The following is a 14,678-nucleotide window of genomic DNA, read 5'->3' as shown; positions in this document are numbered from 1 at the left end:
GACATTTTATTGAACGCTTTATTTCCAAGATATAATTATATCATGAGACTTTTTTTCAAATTCGAGACTTTCCTTTATCCTACGCGTTTACTTTCCTTGGCCTGAAGGGTTGAGCCGAACCTATCGTCTCTATCCAGTTGGGACATGGCGAAGGGGAACTGTGTATCACACATATTCAGACAGTAGACTGCCTCCTGGTAGCAGGGGAGTTGACATTTAGCATGTTTATTCCTGCTGTTTCTTCCTCGTCCATTGTGGCAGGACCGCTTACATATTCTCAAATCCTCATTACACCAATGGCAGTAGTAGGCAGTCACTTCAGAGGCCAGCAGCACGCAGGCCAAGCCAAGGAAGAGTACCAATTTGGCCTGTAAAGACAGAAACAAGAAATAACTACAAAAGGAACGCTTCATTCGTTATAGACTTGCTCATGATTGAAACACACAAAAATTAATATCATTCGATAAGACTACGGGAAAAGTGTGTTTAGACTCAATAAAACTGTTTCATGCATCCTCCATCTTGTCATATAAATAACAAAAAATTGGTTTGTGTGAAATGGCCACCGGATGGTGACATTTAATTTTACACGAAAAATATATACAAACAAATAAAATGTCATACTGACTAAGGCATAGCATTATACATATCAATCAAATGGGACACTTTGTAAAAATAAAGAAAAGCATGAGTGGGGTTTACCAAAACGCTGCCACTTTGCCAAACATAGACAAAGTAAAAAGTCTGCCATCAGAATCTGATACCTAATTCTGTACTCACATTCATGTTCCCCCGCAAGTTGTATATTTCGGCTGTTATCTGGATTAGAATATGGGAATTTGCATATACCAGTTGTACACCAGTTGTACAATATACATAAGTATATTACATTTTGAACCATATGATTTAACAGTGTACAAAAATACAATGCAGAAACATGTCCCATAAAACTGCGTATCAAAGTTTTCTTGACCCTATATTTCATATGACCATTGTTTTCGTATATGTACATGCTTAACGTTTGTCTAGCCTTTAAATACCTGTGTCTATACTGATTCATTGACCATCCTGTCTTACATAACATTCGTTTAATAACATTATCTAGTAAAATCTACAGTAAAATAACAGTTTATGCTAAATACAATATAGATTAATATATTTCCTCACATTGACAATCTTAACACATTGGTATTGAAATATGATAAAAGTTACCTTGTTAACCAAACCGCTGGTCATTCATAGCTATATTAAATTGGTATTGAAATATGATAAAAGTTACCTTGTTAACCAAACCGCTGGTCATTCATAGCTATATTAAATTGGCATATCACACTAGCTTTTACATGAATTTTAAAGCACTTATGTACCATCAACTACATATGTGTAAAAATCATATCTCAATATAATAGAGAGCGTACTAACAAAGTTATATTTACCTGAAAGGCTGTCTATCATAAGCTGAATCCTAAGCGAAATCAAACATTTTATATAGAGCGTACTTGAATACCATCATCATTCTTTCTACATATTGACCATGTGTTGCTGACCATGAATATTCTTTGATAGATTGTTGGTGACAGTCATTATCATCATTACCATGCCTTACGGTTATTTATAGGGAACCGAACGTTAAGTATCAATTATAGAGATAAATTATAAACCAGTTTGTCCCTTCTTCCGTTAACTGTAATGTCATATTTTCTTACGTGAATAATCTTACTTGAATTTCTGTAATAAGTGATTTTTAACAAATTCTTCCCGATGCGATTTACTTACGTATTCTAAATAAGGGCTGAATGTCTCGAAATCTGACGATAGTATTAGTTAGTGTTTTCTTGTTTGACTAGTTTGTTCATGGGTACATTGTATATTAGTTTATAACGGTATACTGACTACTCGTTCATACCGGAGTACAGATTTATCTCATGCAGTACACTTGTGTCGGTTGAGACTGTATCGCAGTGATGACGTCACTACATCTACGTACATGTATACAAGATTATCGTTTTTCTCGGTAAAATTTGAGCTTCATTTACAAAAAACACCGTGGATCATTTTCGTTCTAAAAATCACGCAATTTTTACATATAAGGTCCAGACTTTCTTTGAATTGTTTGCTGTTTAATTTCAAAATAACTAGATATTTTAATTATAAAGTTCAAATAAAAACGTCGCGGTATGATATACTTTTTATAATCGGATATGAATGATAATCTCCTCTCTCAGCAAGCCTCGGGTTTTATTACATTTTCTTACCCTCAGGTAGAGTATCCCTATACACATAAGAAAGAGACTTAACCATAATACAGAGACAAACAAATTGACTGTGTACATGTTTTTGTATAGCAGACAATACACAGTCTGACAGTTACAGACTGTCGTTATATAAACGATATTGTGATGCAGTATCATGTTAAATGTAGCCAATTAAAGGTGTTATTTATTCTCCCTTTTTTACTATTATTCTATTATGGCCCTTTCAGAGAGAACTGTTCTCATATAGTGTTGTCTGGCAAGGTAAAGTCCCCGAGTCGAAGACGAGGGGACTAAAGCTCGCCAGACAACACTATAGGAGAACTATTCCCGAGGGAAAGGGCCATAATAGATTTTGTACGTCACATGAAATTCATCATGACGTCATATATTTGGTCGCGTGCTCATTCTCGGGGGACTATACTTTGGTATAGTTCCCGTAGTCAGGTATAGTCTCCCGTAGTTTAGAAGGACGGGGAACTGTCGCAAAACAGATCATGACTGTTATCAAATCGCATTCCTAGTAATTATCATGTAATGTACTAATATTTTACATTGTTGGTAAAACATTAAACATCCGTTTTATTTACACGTCTTTCCTTATATATTACAGTTAATACCTTTCACATATTATATAATATTAGGTTAGATATATTTTTTATTAGTAAGAATTACAATGAATTGGAATATTGATACCAGACTAAACAACTGTTAACCAATTGTATTATGGAATAGAAATGTATGATAGTGGTAAGATTTTAATTAATAATGTTCACAAATATAATAACCGTTAACTAATAACAACGATGTCGTGTTAATCACGCTATCCATATGTGACCATTATGAACGATAAGGCGCCTGTAGGATCTGTTGCAGGATTGTTTATCATTTACATACCAGATGGTCAGCCCTAAGGACACTGGGATATACTGACCGCTGCTTCACCGGACGTTCTGTAGTTATACCCAACAATAGTTAGTAAAGTCATAATTTATATCATATTATCATATATATACATTTCGATCATATTTTGTCTTGCATGAATTTCGTTTAATTTCTAATGTAGTTTGATATATTAAAACATTCTCAAATGAAAGGATGATAACTCATATACAAGAACAACAGCCGATGCATTTTAATTATCTTCATTAATTCGACCTCTTAACGGGCAAAGATGTAATCAATGTTCTATCTGATAAAGTTATCGTGTATCTTTATCCATTTAAGTATCAATATGACATAAATTCAAAACTTTCGTCCCAGTATAAATACGTGACTTTCAGAATTTCTTGAAAGGGTGAATTTTCAACTATGTAGGAAGTAAAAGAATCACACTTTTTTTTCAAAATGACCACCAAATTGGTCTTTTCATGAAATTCGTTTATAAAAACTTCTTCAATCAATAGAAGTCTTATTTTTGCCATTTCGATTTTTTGCCATATTTTTAATATGGCAATTTTCTACAAATAGAAATAATTAGTTTGTAAACATTACAAAAACTCGGTCAGTAATGTTGAAACGATAGTTCAAAGAGACTGAATCCACACCAGAGATTCTTAGAGACACTCATTACGTTCGTCCTCGAGCAACAGTGATGTTAAAAATCTTTAAATCAAAATAATTTAAAGTCTTACTAAGGATTTATTAATAAAAAAATCACAATATAAAGATTTCGATGCTATAAATAAAGAAACCCTACTAAATCCACGTACTTAGTATGTATATGTGGACACGGTACACTGGCATGATAAGTAATCATCTGTCAGACTCACCGACTCTGCAGTCCATATGGTACCGAGGTTCCACTGCGTTATATAATCAGTTAACTATATAAGTTCTAACTACAGTGTTTGCCCGTCATTCAGCTGACAACACTTCCCTTCTCTATCAACATCCTCTGAGGAGAATCTACTAATAAAGGTAAGTCAAATCATTGTCTCTCGTCTGCTTAAAATCGTTTTATTTTGAGAAATATGCCACAGAGTCAGGTCAAAATTTAAAAAATGAAGAAGTGGCGATACCTAGATATAATTTTATTGGAGTATAATTACTTTTATTACATAATTTGTTTACACCAATCTATATATGAAGAAATATAATAAAACCTTGTTATATTGCACGGTTCGCTGTTGTTGTCTAGTTTTGTAGAAAACTTCCGAGGAGTTGCGAGTAACAGTGAGTTACGTAATTATGACGTCACAAAGGTTAACGCTCAATTTCGCGCTGGATTTATAGATCTCGAATCAAGCACGTCATGTAGACGTTTACTGTACCGAGTAAAGGACGGGCAGGATGAATGTATTATATCAAAAGGCTGCATGCAGGTCTAATAATGTGAAAACAGACAATAAGACATCCAAACCGGAGTTACAACGTGACGTACGTGGATTATACGTCAATCTTCAATATGACTTGAAGCTTCTCCGTACGGTACGGTGCTGATGATTTTGTTAAGTGACTGTCGTATTGGAGTATTTGTACTTATATAATCCTGGGATTCTTTTTATCACTTTCGTTGTACTTCTGACCTTTTATCAGAATTTTATTAGCGTTTTTGGTAAGCCAATCGCTTGCAATAATATCAGCCCAGATACAGTATATTCTCATCGTACCCGCATGTAGAAATTTCTTTTTATTGGCAAGTTTTATTTTTATGAATTAATTTGGATTAATATGAAAGTACATACTATTTCTAGCAACAGTTCCACTATACAAGAAGACACAACATGAATATACCGCAGTCTCCCAAAACACGCACCTTGTACAACATACACACAACATATCGCATATATGGGAGGCCGTCCTTACATGACCATAGCTGTTAATAGGACGTTAATAAATCAAACAAACAAACAAACAAAAAACTATTTCTAGCGTTCTTTTCATACGTTTGATTTTAATTCCATGTCTTAATTAATACATTATACATCTTTTAGTATATTTTAGATGCTTGTTTAAAACATAAACTGATTTTGTTTTATCTAGATGAAATCCACACTTGTGATCGCCGTGTTTACCTTTTTGCTGGTGGTAGGATCGTCCGCTCTGGTCTGTAATCAGTGTATAAAGTCGTTCCAGAGTTGTCTTCCCCAATGCCTGGCGGTTCCTGCCAACAACAGATGTTACTGTACACGTATATGTTACAAGACGGCTCTTCTGTGCACCACGACATGCGCAAATGTTGCTGGATTCAAGAAACTCATCGAAGCTCTTGACGACTGATGAAATATAGACACTACTATCAATGTAAACCGAACTAAACCAATAAACCTAACTTCATTTTAAATACAGCTGTGTGATCTTTTGTTAAAAGTAAATTTAAAATGAATATTCAAGTATTTTGACATTCGTTCAATACATAGTTTATATATCAGATCTTGTGTATACTACTTCTCAGAATGAAGACTTATTAATGTACATTTTGTGTAGTTCAATTTCAATTTCATTTTTTGTTTTTGACAATGTCAAAGGAAATAGACAAGGGCATATATAGGCCTTATCCTTTTGCATTTACAAAACTCTTGTAAAATCAATTAATTAATTAATGGTATATAATGAGATTATAAACATTTTCATTGAGTTTTAGTCTTTAAACAACACAGTTCGAATGACATGGTAGATATAAGGCTAAAAGCGGGGTTTCTCTTACCTTACATATTTCCGTAGTTTACATTGATACTGTAAACCCTTTTTCCGTGTGCGATTTACTCTCGCAATTTTCACGAAAGAATATCTGCGGGAATTAATATCTACAGGTATGTGATTGACAGTTCCTAACTGATCCACAACCGAAATAATCAGTAGTGAATCATTACAAATCTTACCGCCCCACTGGTGTTAAATGTAGCCACCATACTACTGGGATACAGGCCCAGGGGCGCGTGCATGGTCTTCTGTCCCTCCGGTAGATCTAAGTCCAAGGTCGTCAAGCTTTATCAACTATGGAAATTTTAATATATTTAGGTTTAAAATTAAGTGACATTTGTCTGTAAATGCAAATTTTATTAACTATGTAAACTTGAAACCTGTATTTAAAATTAAGTTAATAACTTGATGAGCAAACATTACTTTTAAATTTTTATACGAATCACGAATACTTTATCTGTTATATTGAATTATGTGCATTTGGAAATCTTTATAGTTTATATGCCCGGTATTACCTTTTAAAATAATTCAGTTAAAGCATAATAATTCAAGTATTTCCCCTTACAATACGTACATTATGATAGCACAGTGTTAATATAATCTATCAGATACACATCACCAATTTATGTGACAATGATAATTACACGCTAGTGCTTATCTATATCATTGATTGTGTATAGGACAGACCGTGGCTAACGGCTTATAACGAAGGCACTATTAAATGAGTGTCGGCTGTGCGATTTTATATCACGATAATTTGATATTGGTGAAGGAATGCCCGCCTTGCTTTGTGTTCTCTAATATCTTAATCACTGATATTGTTAATCGCGCTTTTGTTAAGTAATGGATAATTGTTTTTATTCGATCAGTTAATTGGTACTTATACTTTAGCAGCAGTATGTGAGAGATTAATAGTTAACTGACAGTTACTCGGGTTTGGTTTGGAAGGAATGGTACCAGTAATATCACTGGAGAAGTTTTTGTCATAAGCATTTACATGGTGTGAAGATAAAAGAATGTAAACAAACACTAAGGCAAACCGACGTGTCTCGGAACTACTGGTATTCTTCCTTAAAAAAGTAATCGCATGGCAGTTTAAAAATCGATCAGATATAATTCGATCGTTGTGCCACGGAATGAAGTACAAAAATAGCATGTGAATAACTTGTTGAAGGATTCCAAATAACACATATCGTTATGTTGAGAGGAAAGCTCGGCAGTATCCGTCGCCAAGTGGATAGACGTTCAAAATTCCTTAAAGTTCTAAACGATGGTGAAAATGAAAACAATGACTACGTTAACTGGAAAATTTCTAAAGAAAAACACGGTGTGGATGTTAAACGTGAACTGTACACGACGAACGTGAGGAAGGCCTTCGTTAGATGGCGAATGCTTCAGAAGTGTTTAAATAACCACAAAGAGAGCTCTGGTCCCGCTGGTAGTAACTTGTACGGTAATTACGGTGGCCGGCCGATCAATGAGTACAATCCCCAAATTGATTACTATATAGAGGATAGCTCGCCAGCCAAACAGAAGAAACGAAAGATTAAACACCAAATGAAGGACGCGAGAAAGACTGGAAAAATTCTGGACTCGGATGCTGTCCTGGAAAAGATCACGGACTATTTTCAGGAAAGCTGGGGAGTAAATTACAAAACGTCTGTAAAAGACGAAAACCAAAAAGAGAAACATGGAAACAGGTTTAAAACTATGCATAAAGGAAATGATAACGAAGAAAAATTCGAAGACAGATTTAGGCCTAAACGAATGGCAGTTCAGCCTACACGTAAGCTGCCTCCTATTCCAGCACTTAAGAAATCTTTGACTACTCCAATTTCACTTAGCAGTCGGAGTGAAAAGAATGACATAAGCGAGGATCCGGACCAACCAAACCGGAAACGGAAGATTGAGAGACTGCTTCGAAGGGTGGAGTGTACAAGGCCGAGCTGTGAAGGATATTTGGGTAGAACTTCTAGTGTTCAAAAGGTTCTGCCGCCAATACTACGGATCGCGAGAAGCAATTCAGCGTCAACACTAGGGTAATGTCGCATAGGATACGAGTGCGTGAAGTAAATAATCGTAAATACTGCTGATCTTATATTAATCCAAGTACAATAGGACTGGAGTACTGGAGACACTTGATCATTCGTAGTAATTTATGTTTGTTAAATGAATCTGCGCTCTATACATATCACTATGTATGTCTTATTTCCAAACTTACGACTCAGGTCGTTCTTTTAATTGTTTTGTTTTACGTGCAATGACTCATTTACATTACGTTACAAAAACACTGAGTTTACCACTTATCAGTAGAAGGTTGGTTGGAACATCTAGATTGGTAGTGTAAGTCTAGTTCAACAAGCTTGGAGTATTTCTGTATGTAAACGCAGTGTAGATATCATGACACTTATACATGTTATTTATAATACTGTTGGTTTTTGTCATAGAGGATCAGCAACCAATTTTATTAGTATTCCTTTAAGAATATCCTTAACTTAAAAGTTTTATAGAAGGTCTTTAACTGAGGATTTTCTTAATTTCCGTGATGTTTTATGGAGAATTTGAAGTCAATGGATTCCGTAAAGTTAAGGAACGATGATGAAACCTAAGCCAGTCCTCAATCCTTCGCTTGGAATTAAAACAATTAATAGTCGATCCTGATTAACTAGATCCCAGCTAGCTCGAACGCTATGCTTCAAAAGAGGTATATTTTCAATACTGATGTACTTGGATAAACTTAGGTTTAGTGTAAAGTCTGAATATTTTGAAGGTTTGAAAACTTTGAAAATCACGTACTGACTTAAGGATAACGAGTTTCGATTATAAGGTAGATCTAGACTGAGTGAATATACCTATATCTCACAACAGGTTAATGGTATTCAGCATGTTAGTTTTTTTAGAGTAGATAATAAATTATATTGATTACTGTCTATCAATTATCATTTTTGTGTTACTCGTTTTCTGTTACGCGATTTGGATGGCATTTCCTGTATGTACTCTGCCCTTTTTGGGACGAAAAAAGACATAAATACCAAATATCTAAACACAGCTGTTTATGTAATATAATGTATTTACCGAAAACGGGGATATGTTTGTTTTTGGATATTTCACTTAATCAACTTTCGTTAAAAATAGCGATATACATTTCAAAAAAAGTTCGCGATTAACATTCATTGTTTTAGAAACTGAAATTTCTATCAATATAAATGATGAAGATGTTGATTCGCACAGATAAACTTTCGTGAATTAATTTGCAACGCGAAATCCGCGAAAGGAAATCTCATGCAAAAGAAAGTTTGTATACAGAATGCGATGGAGTTCTGCGTTGTGTATCTAGAGTAAAATTATTATACAATGTGTTAGTGCGTGGATATACAAAAGGAATTTAATATGTAAAAAAAAATAGAACAATTCCCATACATATAACAACGAAATAAGGGAAAACATCACCGGAGTTCAGTTTCCCATACCGCAAAAATTTCTACTTTAACAGTATAGGAGATACCATTGCAGTGAACCAAGCGAAAACATGAGCGGAAAGATGACACCACGCCCCTGACTAAGGGGGGCGTAGATATATTGCTTCATCAGAAAGAATTCAGTCGAGTATTTTCTACTTGATTACTTCGGTGGGTGGCTGATATAGTCAGCACCAGTGAAATAGTCATGATTGCATGTGTTTTTATAATATATACATGTTATAATAACTACAGTATGGAAAAGTTTTGTAGGTGTACTGACAACAGCAACAAGGCATCATGTGAACATATGATTCTTCCTGTGATGTCGGTATTATTATTCCTAGCAGCAGTGAGCAATAAATTACATATTCTAATTCTGCAAAATTGATTTTATGGTATCGCCCAGACGGACTACAAAATACATTTAGCCATAACAATATGACCAACGTCCTAATAGAATGAAATATTCTGTAAATGGTAATAAATATCAAAGGAACATTTTTGATATATTTGCTTTTTTCTCAGTCATATTATATCATTACCACGATGATGCGAATTTCTGAAAGAAAGAAGACAAACTGATACAATCTTATACAGAGATAGATGAATTTGAATCAGAAGATCTATTCTCCTGCCATGTGTCTGTACATACTAGGCCTACTAGTGGACAGACACTTTTCTTCTGGTTGGGAAGTATGATGTAAAACAAAGGTCCAAACGTGTACGAGTGTGCACTTAAATTATAAACAAGGTATACTTAATCTGTGTAGAATTGACCAGACCATTATACTTATCTAGTAACATATAATCTTAATAAACAAATGTACTTTTAAAGACGAAATAAGCGATTAAAACGTGTTGTTATCTATCTAATGAACTTCTAAAACCGTGCCTGTGAAAGATTAAGGCAAAGTACTAAGCATGATTTTCATCGGGAGATACGTGACATAATACCTTCTATGGCGTTGTACACGCGGTAGACTATAGACCCGCTATTGTTTTTGTGTATTCAAATGAGTCGTTGTTGATCAGTTAATATTTCTCTTAATGTATAGCGGCGAGGAAGCACCGAACTGAAGTCGTCAAGTTGGCGGTTGAAGGAAAATAAAAAATATATAAAAAAAAATAATGAAGATAGTTGTTGATATGGAAGAATAATCATTGTACAAAAATATCATTAATAGTTTGAATTGATCCAACACAGTCTATTACGACATGTTATCAAATAATATACTGCGTTGAAATGTAGATGAAGTCATCTATCACACCTGACAAGATTTTGATGTACAGAAAGAAACAATAGATAGTATGTGTCATTTAAGTAGAGAACCAGTGATTATTTAACCTGGCTATTGTTTTAATGTTTACGAGTAACGCATTGTCGTCCAAAACACATATCAATTTCGTCTTTGTTTTAAATACTTTACTCCGTTGTTGTTTGTTTACATGTTTGTAAAGCTTTAGAACAACTGCGAACATGTGTGTTCATTAACGGTGCTCACAGCAATCCAGCCTTTGTTTTAAACACATTGTCTTGTAGTATTTTGAGAAACAGGTGTTCATTATTCTATAACGTCTAGCTCTAGATGACAAAAGAGATTCAAATCATAATGTTTAACTGAAACTGTCCAGTGTGTTAGAAAGATAAAAAAAACCGTCTTAACCATAAAATCCATTTTAAGTGAAGTGGTCAACATCAAACTGGTCTTTTGAGCATTCTGTGTTCTATCAATACTTTCCGTGGATTATATATGGATTCTATTTTCTAAACAGACTGTGCTAATAATCAAGGACTTCAATAATGAATACTTTGAACATGTCAAAGATATTGATTTGAAATAGATGACGATTATTTCGTGAAGGAAGGCGCCATGATTCATGGACGACTTGGAGCGGTCCAGCGGCTAGAGGATCGTCACAGGAAATATTACTGTGTCATGAACGATGTGGCTAAATACAAACAGGAGAGTACCGTGAGCTATATCAGGAAAGAGAAGCAGGACTTTGGTTTACAAAGAGAAAAGTCGATGGCAAAGGTCAGGCAAAAGTTCGCCAAGAGACTCGCTTTGCAGAAATGTCTTCAAGAAAACCGAATAGACAGTTCAACACTGAGGGTTCGGCCTATATATGGACATTACAATGGAAGGCCGCTACAGTCTTTTAGTAAGGATATTGATTCGTTTCTGGCAGAGAGACATCCGCAAATCAGAAAGAAAAAGATGTGTGAGAATCTTTTAGAAGAAGGACAGGACAACGGCAAAATTATGGGATTAGAAACTATGCAACATAAAGTGAAGGATTACATGACGGAAAGCTGGGGTGTGAAATACGCCGAGGCCAAGAAAAAGAAAGTGGATTATTTTGATGAAGAGTTAGTCGAACAACGTCGAAAAAAGGAACGATTTGCAAAAAGTCTCCCGCCAATTTTCAGTTTGTACAAACTGTCTCAGAAACCACTTGAACACTGTAGACGTGATTCCTACGTTCACGGTTCACTACACAGAGACCACCATGCACATGATCAGTCTGTGCGAAACCCACAAGTTTCACAGTCAGAACCAGACTTTCGTAGACTATCACGACGAGAAAGACTTGAACAATTAGCTCAAAGAGTCGCCTGCACAAGGCCAACATGTGCTGGTTACCAAGGTGATCGGACCTCCCGGTCACATGACGGGTTAATGATGCTGCCAGCAATTGATAAAAATCCGTTTCTCGTCAATCAGATTTCCCAATAAAAGGAGAAGCGCGTGCTTACTAACAACATCTACGTTAGGTTTATAGCAGCGTCACATTTAAGGATAATGTATCGCCTACGAGAGACAGATTCGTGAAAACACTGAACATCAAATGACTATAACAGAAAAAAAGGACTAAGTTGGATATAGTTCTGGTAATGAATAATTAAGTTACCTAATAAGGTAAAAAGACATTAATCCAAATAATTATATAGTTGTCATATATCTACACCTGATATCATCTCTATAAACTAGGATAATAGCTTAACATTATCTTCTTTTTCAACCTGACAAAATATGTTTTCATGTATGCAGTAGTCTATATAAACAATATACAACTGTATTCAGACGTATGTAGATCGCTAATCTCTAGTGCTATAGCGCAGACTAGTATGACGCAAGTTCTTGTTAACAGTATAGTGTACTGTCAGATGAACTGATGTAGATAAAAGTATTGTTATTTTGATTCTAACCCTTATATAGTCATCTAAACTATTCAAATGAAGTGAAGGATTTACGAAAATTTGTACATAAGTAGTCCTATTTATGCAGATTAATTATAAATTTATCAATATCAATTAACAAATTTTTGAAATCATAATACGGTAAGAACAATATACCTAATAAGCCCTTATTTTGTTAATAAAACTTATTTTAAGAAAATATGTTTGTATTATATCTATTTTAATTATTTTTCACTTAGTTTTATCGTATTTTTAATTAAAAGTAATAAGTAAATATGATTCCGGGGAAGAATTACAATTGATAGGCGTTTTGTTGGAATCTCCAGACAAAGTCACACAGTAATTTCATTGCTTTATTTATTCCGGTTGTTTTGGAATGTTGATGACGTGGTAGTTTGTGCCGACCAGCTGTGTATATTACCTGTGTAAGTGGGGTATAAACCTATCTGATTAGTGAGTAGATTGGATCATCTGTTTGAGGGGGGGGGAGTAATTAACAATGAGTGGTTTAATAAAGCGACAAGATATTAGAAACATCTCTATTGATGGTGGTTCGAGGGCGGTAAATGTAGGATTCATTAAATTTGGTGAACACAGGTAAATTACACATAGGCAATATTTGGCTATCATTAGATACAGATATATATCAGAAATGATTAATACGCCTACAGATATATATTAGTTTTGGCCTTTTAGAGGTTAATGAAGCGAAAAGTTCGTTGAATTAATTTCATCAAAACACGAACAAAAATGTATTCAACCCAATAACAAGGCAACGACAATTATTACAGAATGTGATAGAAGCCGATTAAATAAAGGTCTTCCTATACGTAATATTACATAGTATATTTAAAGTAATAACTTACATAACACACACTGATGAATGCACATATTTTTTTATTTGATCTCATGGGCGTATATTCTCAAAACTGAACAAATCTAATGTAATTTCAAATTCTGTGGTGCAACGAATTGCTTACAACATGTAACATGCATGTTTTAATAAATATTTCGGACAGAATATAATGAATGATATTTTATTAAAATATTTTTTTCAATTAAAACTGACGGGGGTGCACGAATTTCTATAAAAGCCCAAAAATGCCTTGCCTTAGCTATCGATGCAAACGCCCATGATGAAGGTACTTACAATACTATCCCTTCTTCTGGGGATGCTGGCGGTTGGTTTGTGTGATAGCGAAGAAGCTGAGTTAGAAGGAGCCGGAACCATGCCCCCGGAGTCTGAAGAAACGTAAGTATGGACTGTAATGGAGACTTGTGATTACAGATATAAACCAAAATATAATATTTGATTTTATCACAATGCGCTTTTATCAACGTCATTGTATATCTTAATCTTTAGTACCACACCTGTATCTTCCATTAAAATCTTAACTACGACTAGGAGCTAACGTGCCTTGATTAGTCATCTACCTCTTCATTCTAAAGAATGGTTCGATATGTTTGCACTAGGGTATAAAACATGAATTAATACAAGGAATATTTAAATGTGACCGTCTCGGTCATTCGGAAATGGGATGGACTAGTTACTTATTGACTCGTCATCGCAATATTTGTCACAGAACGAACCAACGCTTAATTCCACTCATTATCGCCTTATAATTATCTTCTAGAATTTACTTCCCAACAATACATATTGGTCGTTTGCACTGTAGCAATTACTGTAAATCGGTGCCTCCAAGGTATAGTCTTCTAAGGTGACTACAGGTTTTTTCAAGTATATTTTATTATGATATTTATATACATGTACAATGGGATTTGGACAAGTTTTCCAACTGATAGGAAGGCCTCTCCCTCTATTTGGAACCTCATCTGTTCTCCCATATATGACTTATTATATCTAAACGGTTTATCTTAAAATCACTTTCTGGGGCTATGAGTAGGTGTCGTGGGGAAGGCTTCTAATTATATACGTATCTCGCGTGCCATTTCGAAACATTTCGCGGATTTCCGAGGTGCGGAAGATAGGAAATCGTGAAAACAAATCGCCGCAAACCTGATTAAAATACAATAAAGTAGAAATCCAGACATCTAGATTGCGAAATAAAAACTCCGCGGAAACGACCTTTGATATAAGAAAGCGACGTTAAGTTGGTT

General features: G+C 34.7%; 1 protein-coding gene across 2 annotated transcripts; it reads right to left on the bottom strand.

The window, feature by feature from the left end:
• LOC138322424 (uncharacterized) lies at positions 1 to 1,543 on the bottom strand. Of its 2 annotated transcripts, none has more exons than XR_011208391.1 (3): positions 1,437 to 1,543; positions 781 to 819; positions 1 to 368 (listed from the first exon to the last, which is right to left on the bottom strand). XR_011208391.1 is itself a non-coding variant. In XM_069266453.1 (3 exons), the coding sequence occupies exons 1-3, from the start codon at positions 1,301 to 1,303 to the stop codon at positions 75 to 77; spliced, it is 357 nt and encodes a 118-aa protein (XP_069122554.1). In that variant the 5' UTR covers positions 1,304 to 1,408; the 3' UTR covers positions 1 to 74. The 2 variants fall into 2 exon arrangements, 1 of the variants encoding a protein (XP_069122554.1); XM_069266453.1 differs by lacking the exon at positions 1,437 to 1,543 and adding an exon at positions 1,280 to 1,408.
• Positions 1,544 to 14,678: the final 13,135 nt, after the last annotated feature.

Source organism: Argopecten irradians, chromosome 4 (genome assembly GCF_041381155.1).
Source record: "Argopecten irradians isolate NY chromosome 4, Ai_NY, whole genome shotgun sequence".
NCBI lineage: Eukaryota > Metazoa > Mollusca > Bivalvia > Pectinida > Pectinidae > Argopecten > Argopecten irradians.
The sequence above is the reverse complement of the archived record's forward strand: the minus strand, read 5'-3'. Positions and strand labels throughout refer to the sequence as shown.